This window comes from Aegilops tauschii, chromosome 7, assembly GCF_002575655.3.
Source record: "Aegilops tauschii subsp. strangulata cultivar AL8/78 chromosome 7, Aet v6.0, whole genome shotgun sequence".
Classification (NCBI taxonomy): Eukaryota; Viridiplantae; Streptophyta; class Magnoliopsida; order Poales; family Poaceae; genus Aegilops; species Aegilops tauschii.
In genome coordinates this window covers 621,048,194-621,065,569 of record NC_053041.3, presented here as the reverse complement: position 1 = coordinate 621,065,569, position 17,376 = coordinate 621,048,194, and the positions used below count along the sequence as shown (strand labels likewise).

General features: G+C 44.7%; 1 protein-coding gene across 1 annotated transcript; it reads right to left on the bottom strand.

Annotated features, from left to right (window-relative positions):
• Positions 1 to 1,951: 1,951 nt before the first annotated feature.
• LOC109764762 (uncharacterized) lies at positions 1,952 to 2,611 on the bottom strand. The gene has a single exon (XM_020323548.1). The coding sequence runs from the start codon at positions 2,609 to 2,611 to the stop codon at positions 1,952 to 1,954; it is 660 nt and encodes a 219-aa protein (XP_020179137.1).
• Between the last annotated feature and the right edge of the window lie 14,765 nt (positions 2,612 to 17,376).

The following is a 17,376-nucleotide window of genomic DNA, read 5'->3' as shown; positions in this document are numbered from 1 at the left end:
GCAGCGTGGCTCTGTTGCATCAGATTAATTAACAACGCTAGCTACGTAGAGTACCAACATAAAACAAAAGGGAGTTTTTGTTGGTTGCATGGAAAAAAGTGCCTAGTTGAGAAGAAACATGGCAAAGTAGGGCGTTCGCATGTTGCTTGCTTAGTTACCTGCCTATGGGTTGTCTGCATTGTGGAAGTAATTTTTTTTTCAGGTGTTTGATTGCATATATACATGGTGATTAGGAGTTAACAACTACAGGTGAACAGAGAGATTGCGGTAGAACACACAGTGACACACACGTGACAGCACTCATGTTTGCATGAAGAGCATACACACCCGTACCAACACTCACACGCGTTTGCATGAACAACACATGCACACACACATTCACACGAACAACACAAGCACACAAGACAGCACTCCCACACGTTCGAAGCACCATTGTACATTAACAAGGAAAATTAGAAGGGACTAGTGAGATGTACATCTACGGCTGTAATACGTACAACACGAAAGTCATATGAAACGGAGAGATGAAACTACTAGTCAAAGAAAAGATCAAATGGTCTACCGTGGACGATTAATTTGTGAAAATCATCCAAAATAGTTTCAAACATAAACACGCAATTGAACATTTATAGCCAATAAAATCGCGAACCAATAGCCTGAATGAAACCACAATGTCGATATGCATATTTTTCGTGTACAACATATCTTGAATCATACATGATTGTGTAGATTAGAAGCGACTAGTGAACGATATTGGTGGGTGGCATGCCTACACTGGTCACATGTAGATTTACTAGTCTATGATTTGTGAAACAACATGAAAGTCGTGTCAAACAGCGAGGTGAAGCTACTCATCAAAGCAAATATCACGGCGTGCTGGCTTCGGAACTCGTATATGGAGATAGCTGGCATTGTGGACTCTGAATGTAATCATCATGGTTGATTAATGAAAGGTTTCTTTCCCGTAAAAAGATCCCTGATCTTGCTCTCGCTAGTAATGTGTCGGCGTGTGGCTAATTTAAGAGCAGGTAGGGACTTCGTAGAAAGGAAGAGGGCATGCATGCAGCTGGTTGCACGGCTCGGGTCACATGCACGCATGCAATGCACCGGCAAAACGGATTACTACTGCTGGCAATAACGCGTCACACGTTTAGCTGGGATGGCCGTACTACGATGCTACTGCATACACATAGTACACGGCTAGTGTGCTATCTGTGTGTATATAGTTGATGGAAAACTTCGAGTATGAATCATTTCTTATGCTGGGGGCTTCCATCCTCTGCGGGGTGCGACAATACAAGACCTCATGGCTGACACAACATAATGTCCACTATTTCCGATGTTAGACCCCTAAAATCTTGAGCCTAAGTTTCGCAAACAAATTTGAGTTGTATACCAAAAAAAGCATAGCACTGAATCCGTATTTGAAAGTAGTTGCCACAGCTGCAGCAAATAATCTCTGGAGGCAAATGTGCCTCCAGATTAAGCGGGGCGTGGCCCGATGGCCGTGGCTCCCCACGTGCCTATGCATGCAACTGCAAAGGTGGTGCCATTTCATAGCACCTGGACCAGAGTACCAGACTACCTACCGAGGAAAGATTTAAGGATCATAGTATCATGTCCATGAAAAAAAAATTCAAATGAAGATGGACCTTTTTAGTAAAAATTAATCACTGTCGTGCGGCGTGATGGAATAACTTCTTAGAGCATCTACAACCGGACTTGGCAAATCCGACCCCATATACGGCCGCAGACGCGCCCGAGCATGCCCGTTGGCGCATCCAGACGGCCCCTCATATTTCCGTCCCCGCATCCACATATCTCAAATTCGGACTCTCAAATCCATGCCAATACATGCACGTTGATCATACAAGCCAATGTCGCACGTAAATAACAAATGTTGATACGAACATAGATAGTGTTTATATAAAATTTATTTTAAGTGCCAAACTCAAGCATTGGCTTCTTGGTTACCATTGTGGGTCCACATGTGCTTCACAAGATTATTGAGTAGTTGTGCGTGCACCTGCTGATCTCGAAGATTCTGATGCATCTGCAGAAAGTTCATCAGCTGAGCCGCATCTTGATCTTTCGGGATTTCAACTTGTTCTTCATGTGCTTCGAAATCATAGGTTTGGGCTACAACATCACCCTCATCCTCGACAATTATATTGTACAAAATAACACAACATGTCAGCAGCTGCCACAAAGTTTCTGATTCCCACATCATTGCAGTGCCCTGCACAATTTCCCAACGAGCTTGAAGCACATCAAATGTCCTCTCCACATCCTTCCTAGCCGCTTCCTGCATTATTGCAAAGTGGCTCTGTTTCTTTCCACGCGGCTCGGATATGGTCTTGACAAACACCGCCCACTGAGGATAGTTACCATCGGCAAGATAATATCCCATGTTGTAGTCTCGACCGTTGACGGTGTAGTTGCACGGCGGTGATTCACCATTGCAAAGCCTCCTGAACATCGAAGATCGTTGAAGCACGTTGATGTCGTTGTGAGAACCCGACGTTCCAAAGAAAGCATGCCAAATCCATAAGTCATGTGATGCCACCGCTTTTAGTATGATGGTGGCCTCTCTGGTGTGACCTTGATACATTCCCCGCAAACCTTTGGGATAGTTCTTCTACTGCCAATGCATGCAATCAACTGAGCCTGGAAACCCCCTTGCCTATCCAATAACCAACAACTTCTCTGTGTCCTGCTCATTTGGTTCTCTGAGATACTCAGGTCCAAACACTTCCATGATGGCCCGGGCAAACTTGACAGTAGTCTTCAAGCACGTGCTCTCCCCCATCCTGACCATCTCACTAACGGCATCTGCAACAGTTCCAAGTGCAAGCATCCTCAGAGCAGTCGTGCACTTCTGCTTGGAGAGAAAGAGAGGTATCCACAACAATCCCTTGTGAGCTTGAAGTAGTCGTCGTGTGCCTCCACTCCATCCACAATGCGCAAGAACAATGGTTTCCGCATGCGAAAACGGCGACGAAACCATGGATCATCTGAGAAAGCAGTCGTGGGAGCAAAGTAGTCTTTGTACAGTAGCTTTGCTCCAGACACCCTATCCTGGTTGATCATTCTTCTTCCTTTGATTGAGCCCTTGAAGTTGAGAGTATGCTCCACTTGGCGGTCCATTTCCTCTTGCATGCTCATGAGCATAATCATGTCCACTTCTTCGTCCGAATCCGAGGAATCGAAGAACTCATCTTGAAGGATTTGGTCAAGCTCTGTCTGTCCATACTCCTCGTCCGATGAAGCATCAGAATCCATCGTTTTCCCTAACAAAATTACAAAAAATTCAGTCAGACAATGTATCAAACACATAAAGCGCAAGTCGGAGTCAGAGAGTTGCCGGACGTACCGCGTCGGCGTCCGAGCCGAAGACGAAGTCCCCCGCGGCGAAGAAGGGAGGGAGGGCTGCTCTGTCGGAGCTGCCGGCGCAGAGGCTACGAACGGCTGCGAAGCGCGCGCGGCGGAGGAGATGCGAGCCGGACGGCGTGGAGGAGGAAGACGAGAGGAGAGAGCAAATGGATCCAACATCTCGCGGGGTTGATTTGTGCAATTTGAGATGGATCGGGTTGTCAGGTCCGCTGTGGCGGGCGTGCCCGAGCGCCCCCATATCCGCCACATATTTGGATTGGATATGGGGTGCCGGTAAGCCTGGGCGTTTGAGTGTCGTTGAGGGGGCCGTCTGGGTCAAAAAATCGTGATCGGGCGGCCCACCCGGGCGTATAAAGCGGGTTTGATAGGTTCGGTTGTAGATGTTCTTATTTAATGCAGTTCATCACCAGGATATTTGCTAAACTTGTCGATCACCACCAGGATATTTGCTGAACTTGTCGATCCTCCGCGGGGTGCGACAATACAAGAGCTCAACTCATGACACAACATAATGTACAGTACTTCGTCCTCCGTTAGCCCCCTAAAACCATGAGCCTAAACTTCACTAACAAAGTTTGAGTTATATGCCAAAAAATCATATCACTGAATCCGTATTTGAAAGTAGTTGTAGTAGCTTGAGCAAATCTCGAGGCAAATGTTCAAAAAGAGAGAAAAAGTATGGCAAAGTTGTAAGGCCGATCTTTATGATTAAGCAGGGCGTGGCCGGTGGCCATGGCTCCTCACGTGCCTATGCATGCAACTGCAAAGGTGGTATCATTTCATAGCACCTGGACCAGAGTACCTTACTACCTTTTTTGCGAGAAAACTTCTAATCTATTTCTTTAATCATGACAGTATAACAAACAGCAGAAATAATAAAAAATACATTTCGATTCGTAGACCACCTAGCGACGACTACAAGCATTGAAGCGAGTCTAAAGCGCGCCGCTGTCATCGCCCCTCACTCGCCGGAGCTGGGCAAAACTTATTGTAGTATACAGCTGGAAAGTCTTCGTGCTAAGGCCCCATAGGACCAGCGCACCAGAACAACAACCACCACTGATGAAGAGTAGCGTACATCGAAAGGGTCCAACCTAAAACCACATAAAGGTAGACGAACAACGAAATCCGAGCAGATCTACCAAAGATAGGTCCACCGGAGACACACATCCACACGCCCACCGATGATATTAAACGCACAACCGAAACGGGGGCTAGGTGGGGAGGATCTTATTCCATCTTCAGAGAGCCGTCGCCGTCTCGTCTTCCTGAGCAGGACACAAACCCTAACAAAACTCAATAAACCATCTAAAAACGGAGCCCTTCGGTCGGCAAGGGCTAGGATCACAGCACCCTCATAGCCCTAAGGCCACCAGATACGAGGCGGACCGGCGGCAACTCCGGCGGAAGGCAGAGATGGCGGCTGCAATGGTTGTTCGGTGGTCAATGAATCTTGATGTAACTTTTTTATTATGTTTAAGGTGTTTTGTACTTTCAGTAATTTTTTATAATAGATCCGATCCTGTTTGAAAAAAATATAGGACTTACGAACTAAGTGCTACAGGCTGATGTGCCATACATTAAGTGAAAAAAGTGGACCTGCAATTAAAAATCAGGGAGGAAGGGATTGGCCAGGTGGTGGACAAGTCAAGCAAAATTATTCACATCGCTCAGGCTGGTCGTAATGTGATAAGTGGTAGCATGCATGCCAATTAGACTTTTCAATGATGCGACACACAGTTTTTTTTGCAGGTACCAAAGAGCTTTATTCAAACGAGAAGGCACCGGCCCTATCAACCAGAAGGCTGGTGACCAGCAACCCCGGGGGAGAGTCCATCGAACACTCCGTCACCTCCAGTGTGCATGCATGCTGGGCACATAGGTGGGCGGGGATGTTTGCATGTCTCTTTACATGATGAATATCAAAAGAAAGAAAACTAGCAGCTAGCTCTTCAATATCTAAAAATAACGACGCTAACACAGAGCGCGAAGTCCGGCGCGATTTCCAGAGGTTCACCACCTCCAAACTGTCTGTCTCAATCTCCACACGCGCAAATCCACGCGGGTTTGCCACAATCACACCTTCACGAACGGCTGAAGCCTCCGTGACAAGAGGATCCGTAATACCTGGGCAAGGCTTTCACTAAGCACAAATGAAAGCCGAAGATGATCTCGCAACACCTCCAATACCTCCTCTATGCTCCTGCATAAAAATACCAGCATCCGTATTGATCTTTATCCACTCCTCCTCTGGTGGCCTCCAACTGTGACCCGGCAGAATACTTGCGTGTTTGGTCGGGAATTCCAACACCGCAAGAGCATCTTTGATCATCTTGAGTAACTGGGTCGGGTTCATATTAGCTTTGTCATGAGTAATATTATTTCGAGAAGTTCAGATTGCCCACATTACCGAGACAATTTTTGCTCTATCTGACGCATCAAACATAGCGTCACAAAGAATATCTCTGGCCCATGTGATCACATGTAGCTCTGGGAGCTTTATGTGAAGCCATTCGCTTGCTTCCCTCCAGAAACACTTTGCATGAGAGCATTTTATGAGTGCATGATACATGTCCTCATCGGGTGCTAAGCACACTTTGCACCTAGCAAGAGTCACTGTTTACACTCTGTCCAGAACAATCACCATAGATCCTCAGAACTTGATTCAGCCTTTGGGCGCTCGTCTCCTTTGCACTCATAAAGATAAGACTGTCATCAGCAAAGAGAAGATGATTCACCCAAGGAGAGTGATTGCTTACTGTGATACCCCTATCCACTTGTGCGCCACCCAAGTTATTCAAGAGTGTCGTAAAACCCTCCGCGCAAAGCATGAATAGGTAGGGTGAGTAGGGGTCCCCTTGGCGCAAGCCCTTGGATGGGGTGAAGTATGACATCGATACCCCATTCACACGCACTGTAAACCTGACAGAAGTCACACATTTCATGGCCAGTCTAACAAAACTCAGGCATAAAGCCCAACCTTGACATGATAGCTTCTAGATAGTGCCATTCAACTCGGTCGTATGCTTTCATCATGTCAAGTTTCACACATGATTTCTCCCCTTCTTCCGCCTCCTCATTGCATGAACGCTTTCATACGCAATAAGTACATTATCAGTAATGAGACGGCCGGGAATAAAAGCACTCTGTTCTTCACCAATGATATCTCCAAGAAACTCCCTAACTCTGTTAGTGATACATTTGGATGCAATTTTATAGAGCACGGAGCAAAGCGAAATTGGTCTATATTGTGAGATACGCTGCGGGTACCTTACTTTAGGTATGAGGGTAATGGAAGTGTCATTCATTTCCACTGGCAACTCACCCCCATTCAAGAAATCCAAAACATCCTGCACTATATCTTCCTCAAGAAGCTCCCAGCGCCGCTGAAAAAAACCCGCTGTAAATCCGTCCACCCTTGGTGCCTTGGACGGCGCCATTTGGAACAAGGCTACCTTGACCTCTTGAGTTGTAAACAGCTTGTCGAGGTGTTCATTCATGAGTGGTGTCACCTTGGGCGGAACCAAATTGAGCAGCTCGTCCATAGGTCGGAAACCCTGTGATGTACAAAGGGCTTCATAAAAACCTTGGACTTCCGCATGATTTTCTTCCATTGTCTGACACATTGAGCCATCAGCCCTCTCAAGAAACTCAATTCTGTTAATGTGTTTCTGTAAAGCTACTTGGGCATGGAAATAGCCTGTGTTCCGATCTCCCTTCCGTAACCATAGAACTCTGGATCGTTGCCGCAGCCATATTTCCTCCTGTTGGAGAGCTTCACGCAATTGCTTCCCGGTGGCGCGTTCTTCATCTGTTGGCCCGCACCCCGTGGAGCGAGCTCATAAACGATCAAGCTTTGTGTGCAGCTTCCGGACCTTGCGTGTTAGGCTCCCAATTTCCTTTGCTCCCCAGCTAGCAAGCTTCTGCAGCATGTCCCTGAGAGCATTTACCACGCTGGCCAAACCATGTTGTCCAACTCCCTTTTGCCAATGTTGGAGAACAAACTGGTCATAGTCAACATGTGTCTGCCATACGTCTTCGTACCGAAACTGTCTAGCAGCTTGTACATTTTTTCCGGCCAAGTGTTCTCGCAGATCAATTAACACAAAGCAATTATCAGACTCCGCGGTGGCAATGTGCCGGACATGTGTATCCAGGAACATATGAACATACTGGGGGTTTCCAAACCCCCTATCCAATCTGGCTTTTACATTTGCATTTCCTTGTTGCCCATTATCCCATGTGTATTCCGTCCCAGACCAGCCCAGTCATGAAACAAACAATCATCTACTGCTTCTCTAAACGCCCGCATTTGATATTCAGGCCTAGCCGCTCGGGAAAAATGTTTAGAAGCACTTATTGTCTCGTTGAAATCACCGACACAGAGCCAAGCTTCGTGCTGGATTGCAAAGAGTCACTACTGCAGGATACTGCTAACGCGACACTACGATCAGAGACCCTTTGCCGAAACTGTGTGCGATGCAATAATCACAAACGGTGGTGTAAAAACTCGTCAAAAAAGGTGCAAAACGTTTGCAATGATGGAGCCATCAAACACGGTTCAGATTTTAGTTGCGTGTGCGATGCAGGACACACGGTTAATCCACTCAAACTGTCTGTGATGAGGCAGAACAACAGAAACGGGCAGCCATAACAATGTGTGTGCGATGCAGGACACACGGTTAATCCATTGAAACTGTTTGCGATGAGGTAGAACAACAGAAACGGTCAACTATATCAATGTGTGTGCGATATACGGCATACGGTTAACTCGGACGAACTGTTTTCGATTAGGGAACACAACAGAAACGGTTCAACTTAACAAGATGTGTGTGATATGCGGCATACAGTTCACATGGATGAACTGTTGGCGATGAGCCAAAAGAACACAAACGAGTCGTGTAAACAAGATGTGTGTGATACGTGGCAAACAGTCAACTCGGATGAACTGTTTTCGATGAGAAATTACAACACAGACGGTCAACGCAGTTATTTCGTGTGCGATTCTGTGTGTACAAAAAACATTGAAAAATGCAAACTAGTTGCTTGCGGTGGCGGAGTATCGAACACGATGCGTTTGCGAGTACTCATGTGCGATGATTAGTATGTTACACATACATTTCCTTATGTTAACATGTGTGTGAATTTGCAATATGGACAGTTAATATGCAAATGCTTTCTGGTCATCGAGCAGACGCTTAAACTCAATGAACTATGTACGATACTAATACTTTTCATAAAAATTTATGAACTTGGGTAACAGCATTTGAGTAACATATATATAGTGTTTACACTATTCGACAAAAGGAGGATCTTCGTAACATGGTTTTGACAACCATATGGTCCATATCTACATACTTTAACATAGTAAAAACTATCACATTTTAAGAGGCTAAGGGCCAACAACCATATGGTCCATATCTACATACTTAACATATATAGTAACAGCTAGCACATTTTAAGAAGCTGAGGGCCAACAACCAGAACTATCCACTGGAAGCAGCTTGATCACGGCGACTCGGCATCTCGTCAATGAAAAGAAGAGCCCTCATGTGCCTTGATAGATCATGAGTAGACCAGTGTCTCCAATTTTCCAATGTGGATGCATTGCCACGAGAAGCAAGAACTTGTTAATTTGATGGTTCCATTTCTGCGGGAAATGCGGTACCTTGCAATCACTTTGGCGTTATTAGCAGGCACAAGTGTAATTCAACCACGCCGGGAAATCGATCCACGAACTGCTACAGGGGGCAATTTCTGTTGACATGTAGAATAAAAAACAATTTTAACATATCGTTGAAGATATATATAATTTATGAGCATCAACATTAAAATAAGAATTTTTACCAGCATTTTGTGCACACAATTGGTCTTGTTCAGTGTGTGCACCATAGGTCTAATTAATCCCATCCAAAATCCAGCGTTCATACGCTGTGCTATCTCTGTCAGATTATCAACAAAGTTTATGACATGCTTCAAGTCCTTCCAGTGAAATTTGGTACACTTAGTAACATACAGATCATTCACTATGCATCCAACATATCCTGCTTAAAAGGTGGAAAGGTTTATTTATTCAGAACATGGCAGAAGAATATATAGTGTGCATAAATTGGTAAATAGAATTTGTTACTGCCTAAGAACGGAGTCAGAATATGATATCACAATTGGTTGCTTAAATAGTGATCAATTAGTTGCTTAAATAGTAATATGACAGCAAGGAGAAAGTTGAAAGGACACTAACCTTGATCAGACTTTGATCGGCTGATGACGTTGGGGAAGTAAACATCCATGTTAATTAGGCCAGGCTGTGGTGCACGGACTAGAATTTTATTGCCAACTTTCAGTTCATAACACTTAGACATTTTTCTCCAAATGTCCGCATTAAAATAGGAGTGACCATCTTTATCAAGTTTTACGCTAACCGTCATTGTAAATCCATGCTGCATTGTCAATATGACATCCTGGGAGTCATCAACAAAGTAAAGCCCAAGATTTCCTTCTACTCCTGTTCTTGCAAAGCAAGGGATGTACTGCTTGAAATGAAAATTAAGATCGTAAATTAGATATATTGAAATAACAGAGCAAGATGCAAATATGGGAGTAACTGATAGAACAGAAATAGATGAAAGCAAAGCACAAAAATGTAGAATTAAAAATAGATAATGTAACAAAGATTTGATGCAAATATATAGATAATGTAGCAACAGACGGTATATGTTCACAAATTTAGGCCATGCCGACCGTGGTAGGTTGAGATTGAACATACCGAGCGCTCCCTGAAGTCATCCGGAATGGTGAGATAGAATTTCGTTTCCGACTGGCCACGCCAAAGTTGCCCGATTTGTGCTCGCACTGTGGACACATGAATGAACACCCACGAATCAGCTAGAACAAAAATGATTCCACGGCGATTTCTGCCGGTTGATTAACAGCGATGGACGGACTGCGATAAGAGATGAGTGAATATTTCGCTAATTAAGTTGATTACCTTCTCCATGAGAAAAATATTCGGCCCAATCCCGCAGAAAACCCCAGTCGACCAGAGTCTAGAATGTCGGTGCAGATAGGCGGCGGAAAGTGGTGGAGGCTAAATCTGGTGCCATTTGGAGCGCGACCTATGCCCGCCGCCAACAGCCATCGAGCTTAGGGTGCAGAGTTGCGGAGGAGTCTGCGGCGAGTGAGTGGGGACGAAGTGGGTGAGGGTTTTCTTTTCCTTTTGCATGTGTAAGTGAACACACACGGTTCACAGAGGCGACGGAGATGAATCGTGTGCTATAGTAAATCACCGAGATTGAATGGGAATCCAAATTTCCTTTGTCCTTCATCCATGAGTTTTTTTCCTACGATGAACATAAACCCTGCTAATCACCGTGTTTAAATTTGACACTTTTCCGGGTTCATTTACAATATTTAGGGGATTATGTGCATTTTGTAGGCATTAATGCACGTAATTCAAATTCAAACAATCGATGCATGAAAGGGTGCACAATAACGGTATGGAAAAACCATACTCGTGGTATTTAGTAATTTCTCAAGCCTTTTACAAGGAATGGGCAAAGATTTCAATGGAATGCGTGGCAATAGTCAACCACAAACGCATCATTTACTGGGTTATCAACTATAGAACAATGAAATATGTGCTTGAACAACATGAAGGCTGGCATGGTGCCATGGTATGGCCTCGCCGTGCCCTGGTAAAAAGCTGAGAAGGTTTGGTTTATGTCGTCATGCACGCCCTTCATAAATCGAACCATCACCGGGAAGTTCAATGCTTTCGAGAGGGAAATCACCAAGATTGAAGGGGAATCCAAATTTCCGTCCTAGTTTGTCATTCAGTTTTTTTCAACGATCAACATACCGCCTCAAATGCAACGTGTTCAAATTTGACATTTTTTCAAACTCATCATTTACCATATTTAGGGGATTATGTGCATTTTCTAGGCATTAATTATGCACATAATTCAAATTCGAACAATTGGTGCATGAAAAGGTGCACAAGACGGTCTGGAAAACCATGCTCGTCTATTTAGTACGTTCTGATGCCTTTTACAAGGAATGAGCAGATATTTCAAGGAAATGTGTGGCAATAGTCAACCATAAACACGTCATTTACTGGGTTAACAGATATACAAAAATGAAATACATGCTTGGAAAAACATGACGCCTGGTGTGGTGCCATGGTATGACCTCATCGTGCCTGGTAAAAATGTCGTCATGCATGCCTTTCATAAAACGAACCTTCACCGAGGAAGTTTCATGGTTTCGAGGGGAAAATCACCAAGATTGAAGGGGGATCCAAATTTCCTTTGTCCTTTGTCCATGAGTTTTTTTCTATGATGAACATACAACCTGCAAATCACCGTGTTCAAATTTGACACTTTTCCGGGTCGTTCATTTGCCATATTTAGGGGATTATGTGCATTTCCTAGGCATTAATGCACATAATTCAAGTTCAAACAATTGGTGCATGAAAGGGTCCACAAGAACGACCTGGAAAACCATGCTCGTGCCATTTAGTAAATTGTAATGCCTTTTACAAGGAATAATGGATAGATATTTCGATGAAATGTGTGGCAATAGTCAACCACAAATGTTTGTTTGTTGGGTTTTCAACTATAGAAAAAATGAAATAAATGCTTAAAAAACATGACACCTGGCATGGTGCCATGGTATGACCTCACCATGCCCTAGTAAAAATTTGAGAAGGTTTGGCTTATGCCGTCATGCACGCCCTTCATAAATCGAACCATCACCGAGAAAGTTCCATGCTTTCAAGAGGGAAATCACCAAGATTGAAGGGGAATCCAAATTTCCGTCGTAGTTTGTCATTCAGTTTTTTTCCAACGATCAACATACCGCCTCAAATGCAACGTGTTCAAATTTGACATTTTCCTGGGCTCATTTACCATATTTAGGGGATTAGGTGCATTTTCTAGGCATTAATGGACATAATTCAAATTCGAACAATTGGTGCATGAAAAGGTGCACAAGAACGGTCTGAAAAACCATGCTTGTGTTATTTGGTACATTCTCATGCCTTTTACAAGGAATGGGCAGATATTTCAAGGAAATGTGTGGCAATAGTCAACCATAAACGCATCGTTTATTCGGTTAACAACTATAAAAAAATGAAACACATGGTTGGAAAACATGACGCCTGGCGTGGTGCCATGGTATGGCCTCACCATGCCCTGGTAAAAATTGGAGAATGTTTTCCTTATGTCGTGACGCGTGCCTTTCATAAATCGAACCATCACCGAGGAAGTTTCATGGTTTCGAGGGGGGAATCGCCAAGATTGAAGGGGGTCCAAATTTCCTTTGTCCTTTGTCCATAAGTTTTTTTGTACGATGAACATACAACCTGCAAATCGCCGTGTTCAAATTTGGCACTTTTCCGGGTTCATTTGCCATATTTAGGGGATTATGTGCATTTCCTAGGCATTAATGCGCATAATTCAAGTTCAAACAATCGATGCATGAAAGGGTCCACAAGAATCGCATAGAAAACCGTGCTCGTGCCATTTAGTAAATTCTCATGCCTTTTACAAGGAATGGACAGATATTTCGATGAAATGTGTGGCAATAGTCAACCACAAATGTTTGTTTGTTGGGTTTTCAATTATAGAAAAAATGAAATAAATGCTTAAAAACATGACGCCTGGCATGGTGCCATGGTATGACCTCACCATGCCCTGGTAAAAATTTGAGAAGGTTTCGCTTATGTCGTCATGCACGCCCTTCATAAATCGAACCATCATCGAGGAAGTTCCATGCTTTCGAGAGGGAAATCCAAAAGATTGAAGGGGAATCCAAATTTTCTTCGTTCTTTGCCGTGGAGTTTTTTCTACGACGAACATACACCCTGCAAATCACTGTGTTCAAATTTGGCATTTTTCCGGGCTGATTTACCATATTTAGGGGATTATGTGCATTTTTTTAGGCATTTAGCGCATATAAATCCAATCCAGCTACAGGTGCACGGGTGTGATGTGAGGGACGTGAATTGCCGTTCGATCACAGCGCATCCAACAGTGCACATGCGTGATCCGCGTGGCTGGGGTTTCGGCCAATCATAACGAAACACACAATAGGCTCAGCGAACACTGTTTCCGGAAGCGACGGAGATGAACCATGTGCAATAATGAACGAGCAAAATTATAAGGGAAGCCAAATTTCTGTTGTCGTTTGTCATTGAGCTCTTGAATACCACCGCACTGTACGGCTGCCCGGCTCCTCCATCCCAGAGCTCTCTCCGCGTTGTCCATGGCACTGCGGCGCACAGTAACTGGTAAGGAAGCGATGGCATCCCGCTGCGCCGCGTTCCTCGCCGCCCGCGATCGCACACATGGTAAGGAAGTGATGGCATCTCACCGCGCTGAGTTCATCGCCGCCGGCGGTCAGACAGTTACATGGGCGGACTTTGAGGCTGCCATGGCCGAATGGGTGGTGGATCTAGAGGCGGCCAAAGCCGCACAGAAGGAGCGAAAAAGGCATAAAGCAGTCAAGAAAAGAGAGTCCCACCGCTGCAAGAAAAAAGAGGCCGCACGCCATGGTGAGGAGAGCTTGGCAGAGATCGAAGCACGGTGGGCTGCCGCCTGCAAGGCCGGGAAGGAGAACGCCGGCGTCTGGGCAGCAAGTTTGTAGTATTAACGTACAATGTCGGTAAGAGCATCCTTTGAGGGCTTTGAGCGTTGATTAGCATGTGTGTGAAAGCACAAGTGCTCCCTGGGTGGTTTTGGTAATTAATGTCAACATATCTCTTGTTGGACTAATGTTTTCATCTAGTGTATTTCAGACAAGTTCAACAGATGGAGTGGCGTGGACAAGAGGATGTGGAACCCCTTCAAGATGCTAAGGACAAAGGATTGGCTCAAGCTCAAAAGCTCAAGACTCTACATTTTACTTTTAGTGATCCAAGATCACATTGAGTCCATAGGAAAAGCCAATACTATTAAAAGGGGATGAGGTGTTGCTTAATGGCTTACTTGCTCAAAGTGCTTAGTGATATATGCTCCAAAACCCTCAACCACTTTCTCATATCCACATATGTCCCAAACCAAAAGTCAAACTCGGCCCCACCGAAACTTTCTATCCGGCGTCACCGAGTTCATTTGACATAGCCACCGCCACAAAATCCTAATAAACTTGGTCTCATCGATGCGATCCCGGTCTCACCGAGATGGGCTTGCAAACACTCTGGTGCCTGTTGCATTTATTTCGGTCCCACTGAGATTTGTAATCGGTCTCACCGAGTTTGCTTGACCAACTCTCTGGTTAGCTCTTTACCAAAATCGGTCCCACCGAGTTTGCGTAATCGGTCAAACCGAGATGAGGTTTCTAACCCTAGCACATCGGTCCCACCGAGTTGATAATATCGGTCCCACCAAAATGCCTAACGGTCACATTATGAACTAAATCGGTCTGACCGAGTTTGCTGATTCGGTCCCACCGAGTTTGCTGATTTGTGTGTAACGGTTAGATTTTGTGTGGAGGCTATATATACCCCTCCACCCACTCTTCATTCGTGAGGAGAGCCATCAGAATATGCCTACACTTTCAGCATACATTTTCTGAGAGAGAACCACCTACTCATATGTTGAGGTCAAGATATTCCATTCCAACCATATGAATCTTGATCTCTAGCCTTCTCCAACTTGCTTTCCACTCAAATCATCTTTCCACCAAATCCAAATCTGTGAGAGAGAGTTGAGTGTTGGGGAGACTATCATTTGAAGCATAAGAGCAAGGAGTTCATCATCAACACACCATCTATTACCTTTTGGAGAGTGGTGTCTCCTAGATTGGTTAGGTGTCACTTGGGAGCCTCCGTCAAGATTGTGGAGTTGAACCAAGGAGTTTGTACGGGCAAGGAGATCGCCTACTTCGTGAAGATCTACCCTAGTGAGGCAAGTCCTTCGGGAGCGATGGCCATGGTGGGATAGACAAGGTTGCTTCTTCGTGGACCCTTCGTGGGTGGAGCCCTCCGTGGACTCGCGCAACCGTTACCCTTCATGGGTTGAAGTCCCCATCAACGTGGATGTACGATAGCACCACCTATCGAAACAACGCCAAAAATCTCCGTGTCTTCAATTGCGTTTGCACACTCCAATCCCATCCCTTTACATTCTTGCGAAGTGCATGCTTTACTTTCCGCTGCTCATATACTCTTGTCATGCTTGCTTGATATGTATTGTGATTGTTTAAAATTGTGCTAAACTCCACCTCAACTCAAAGAAATTAAAAACTGCAACTTTTCTTGATTAGAGTCTATTCACCCCCCTCTAGACACCTCTTCTCGATCCTTTCAGTGTGCCCGTGTGCGTTCTTTTGTGTTAATCATTAGAAGATCACAAAACACACGGTTTCTATGCCGTACCTGTCTGCGTTTTTTCTTTGCGTTAATGACCCATAAGTCAGTTACCTGTGTGATATTTCCTAATAAATTAGCCGTACCATTGACCGAAAAAAATCAAGTACACGTGTACATTTTTTTGGAGACGGGATCTGCCAACTTTCTTTTTTCTCGCACACGAGTACTTTACGCGCTTCGTCTGCGTTGTGTGTTTCCCTCGCCCAAGTTCCAAGTTTCGCACCGAAATTTTCATTAGGCACGCGATTTCAGAATTTATTCCTCCAACCACATCCCCTTCCCCTCAGTATCCCCCCTCCCTCGCGCCTCCCCTACCGGCATCTCAAACCGCCGCTGCCGCAACCACAGCTGCAACCACATGTACGTTCTGCTCGGATCCAGTCAGGTAACCCATCGATCTCTATCACGTCCCCTCCATGGTTGCTTAAATGGCGCCTACGAAACATCCTCATGCCTCCAAATCCCCCCCCCCCGTCAGGAGCTGATGGCGGTCCATGGCGCGATGGCCGCTATGCGTGTTGACCCGAAGGAACACCTCGTCTCCGTCGCCGTCGACATGGTGCAGGCTCTGGCCCAGATGAATTCCCCCAACGACTACCCCCTGCAGGACTTAACAGTTAAGATCTGACCAGCTAAATCTTACCAATACCGCTTGCAACGGCTATGATTTGTACGGTTGATGTATTAAGCATGTTTGTGCCTTGTTTATTTCAGTACTACACACTGTGTGATGTTCAAATATTACCATGTTCAGCTCAATTTCACTAATACCAGCAACAAACTTACAATACATGACTCAGGATATCACTAGAGATGCTGCCCATTTGCTATTTTTAGTGGATGCTAACCCTGTTGTACTTAACATGCTTGTCCATGTACTTACGCAGGCACATAACGGCCGATGCTTTCGTTTGCCATCGAGGTTAGTTGCATCCCATGTCTTACAGTATTTCACATTATTTGTGCAATTGCAGTTTAACTTCTATCATTTACTGGTTGCCTGTAGGTACACATGTCAGTGGCACTGATCCACGTTTCGACCCGGAGGAACAGCTCGCCTCCGCCGCCGCTGACTTTGGGCAGGCTCTGGCCAAGATGAAGTGCCCCAGCAACTACCTCTCAGGACTTACCAAGTAAGTACCCACCAGTTCAATCTTACCAATACCAGTTGCAATTAATGGCTATGTTTTGTACTGTCGATGTATTACATGTTATAGTAAACATGCCTAACACGCTGAGCTATTTTCCCTACCTTTTTATAGACAACTGGGCCATTATCTGCTCTGGCAGCACCTGCCCTATGATGTTTAACTCTGCCAATTGCATTTTTATCAGTACCGGTTTCAATGGCCATTAAGCCTGTTGCAATTAACAGTTGTATCCATTTTTAAAGAATTGTATTTCAATGGCTACAAACTTACAAAACATGAATTAGGATGTTGTTAAGCCTATTGCAATTAACAGTTGTTTCCATTTTTTAATCCGTCCCTTTGCTACTGTGCTACTCTTTCGAAATGAAGATATTGTTGGAAATATGAGCAATTTACCATATGATTTTATTAACGGAAATACTAGATAAAGCATGACTAGAGTAGCAGAGATAAAGAAAGTCA

Coding starts and splice junctions, on each gene's coding strand:
- LOC109764762 (XM_020323548.1), bottom strand. CDS start 2,611: ATGTATCAAGGTCACACCAGAGAGGCCACCATCATACTAAAAGCGGTG.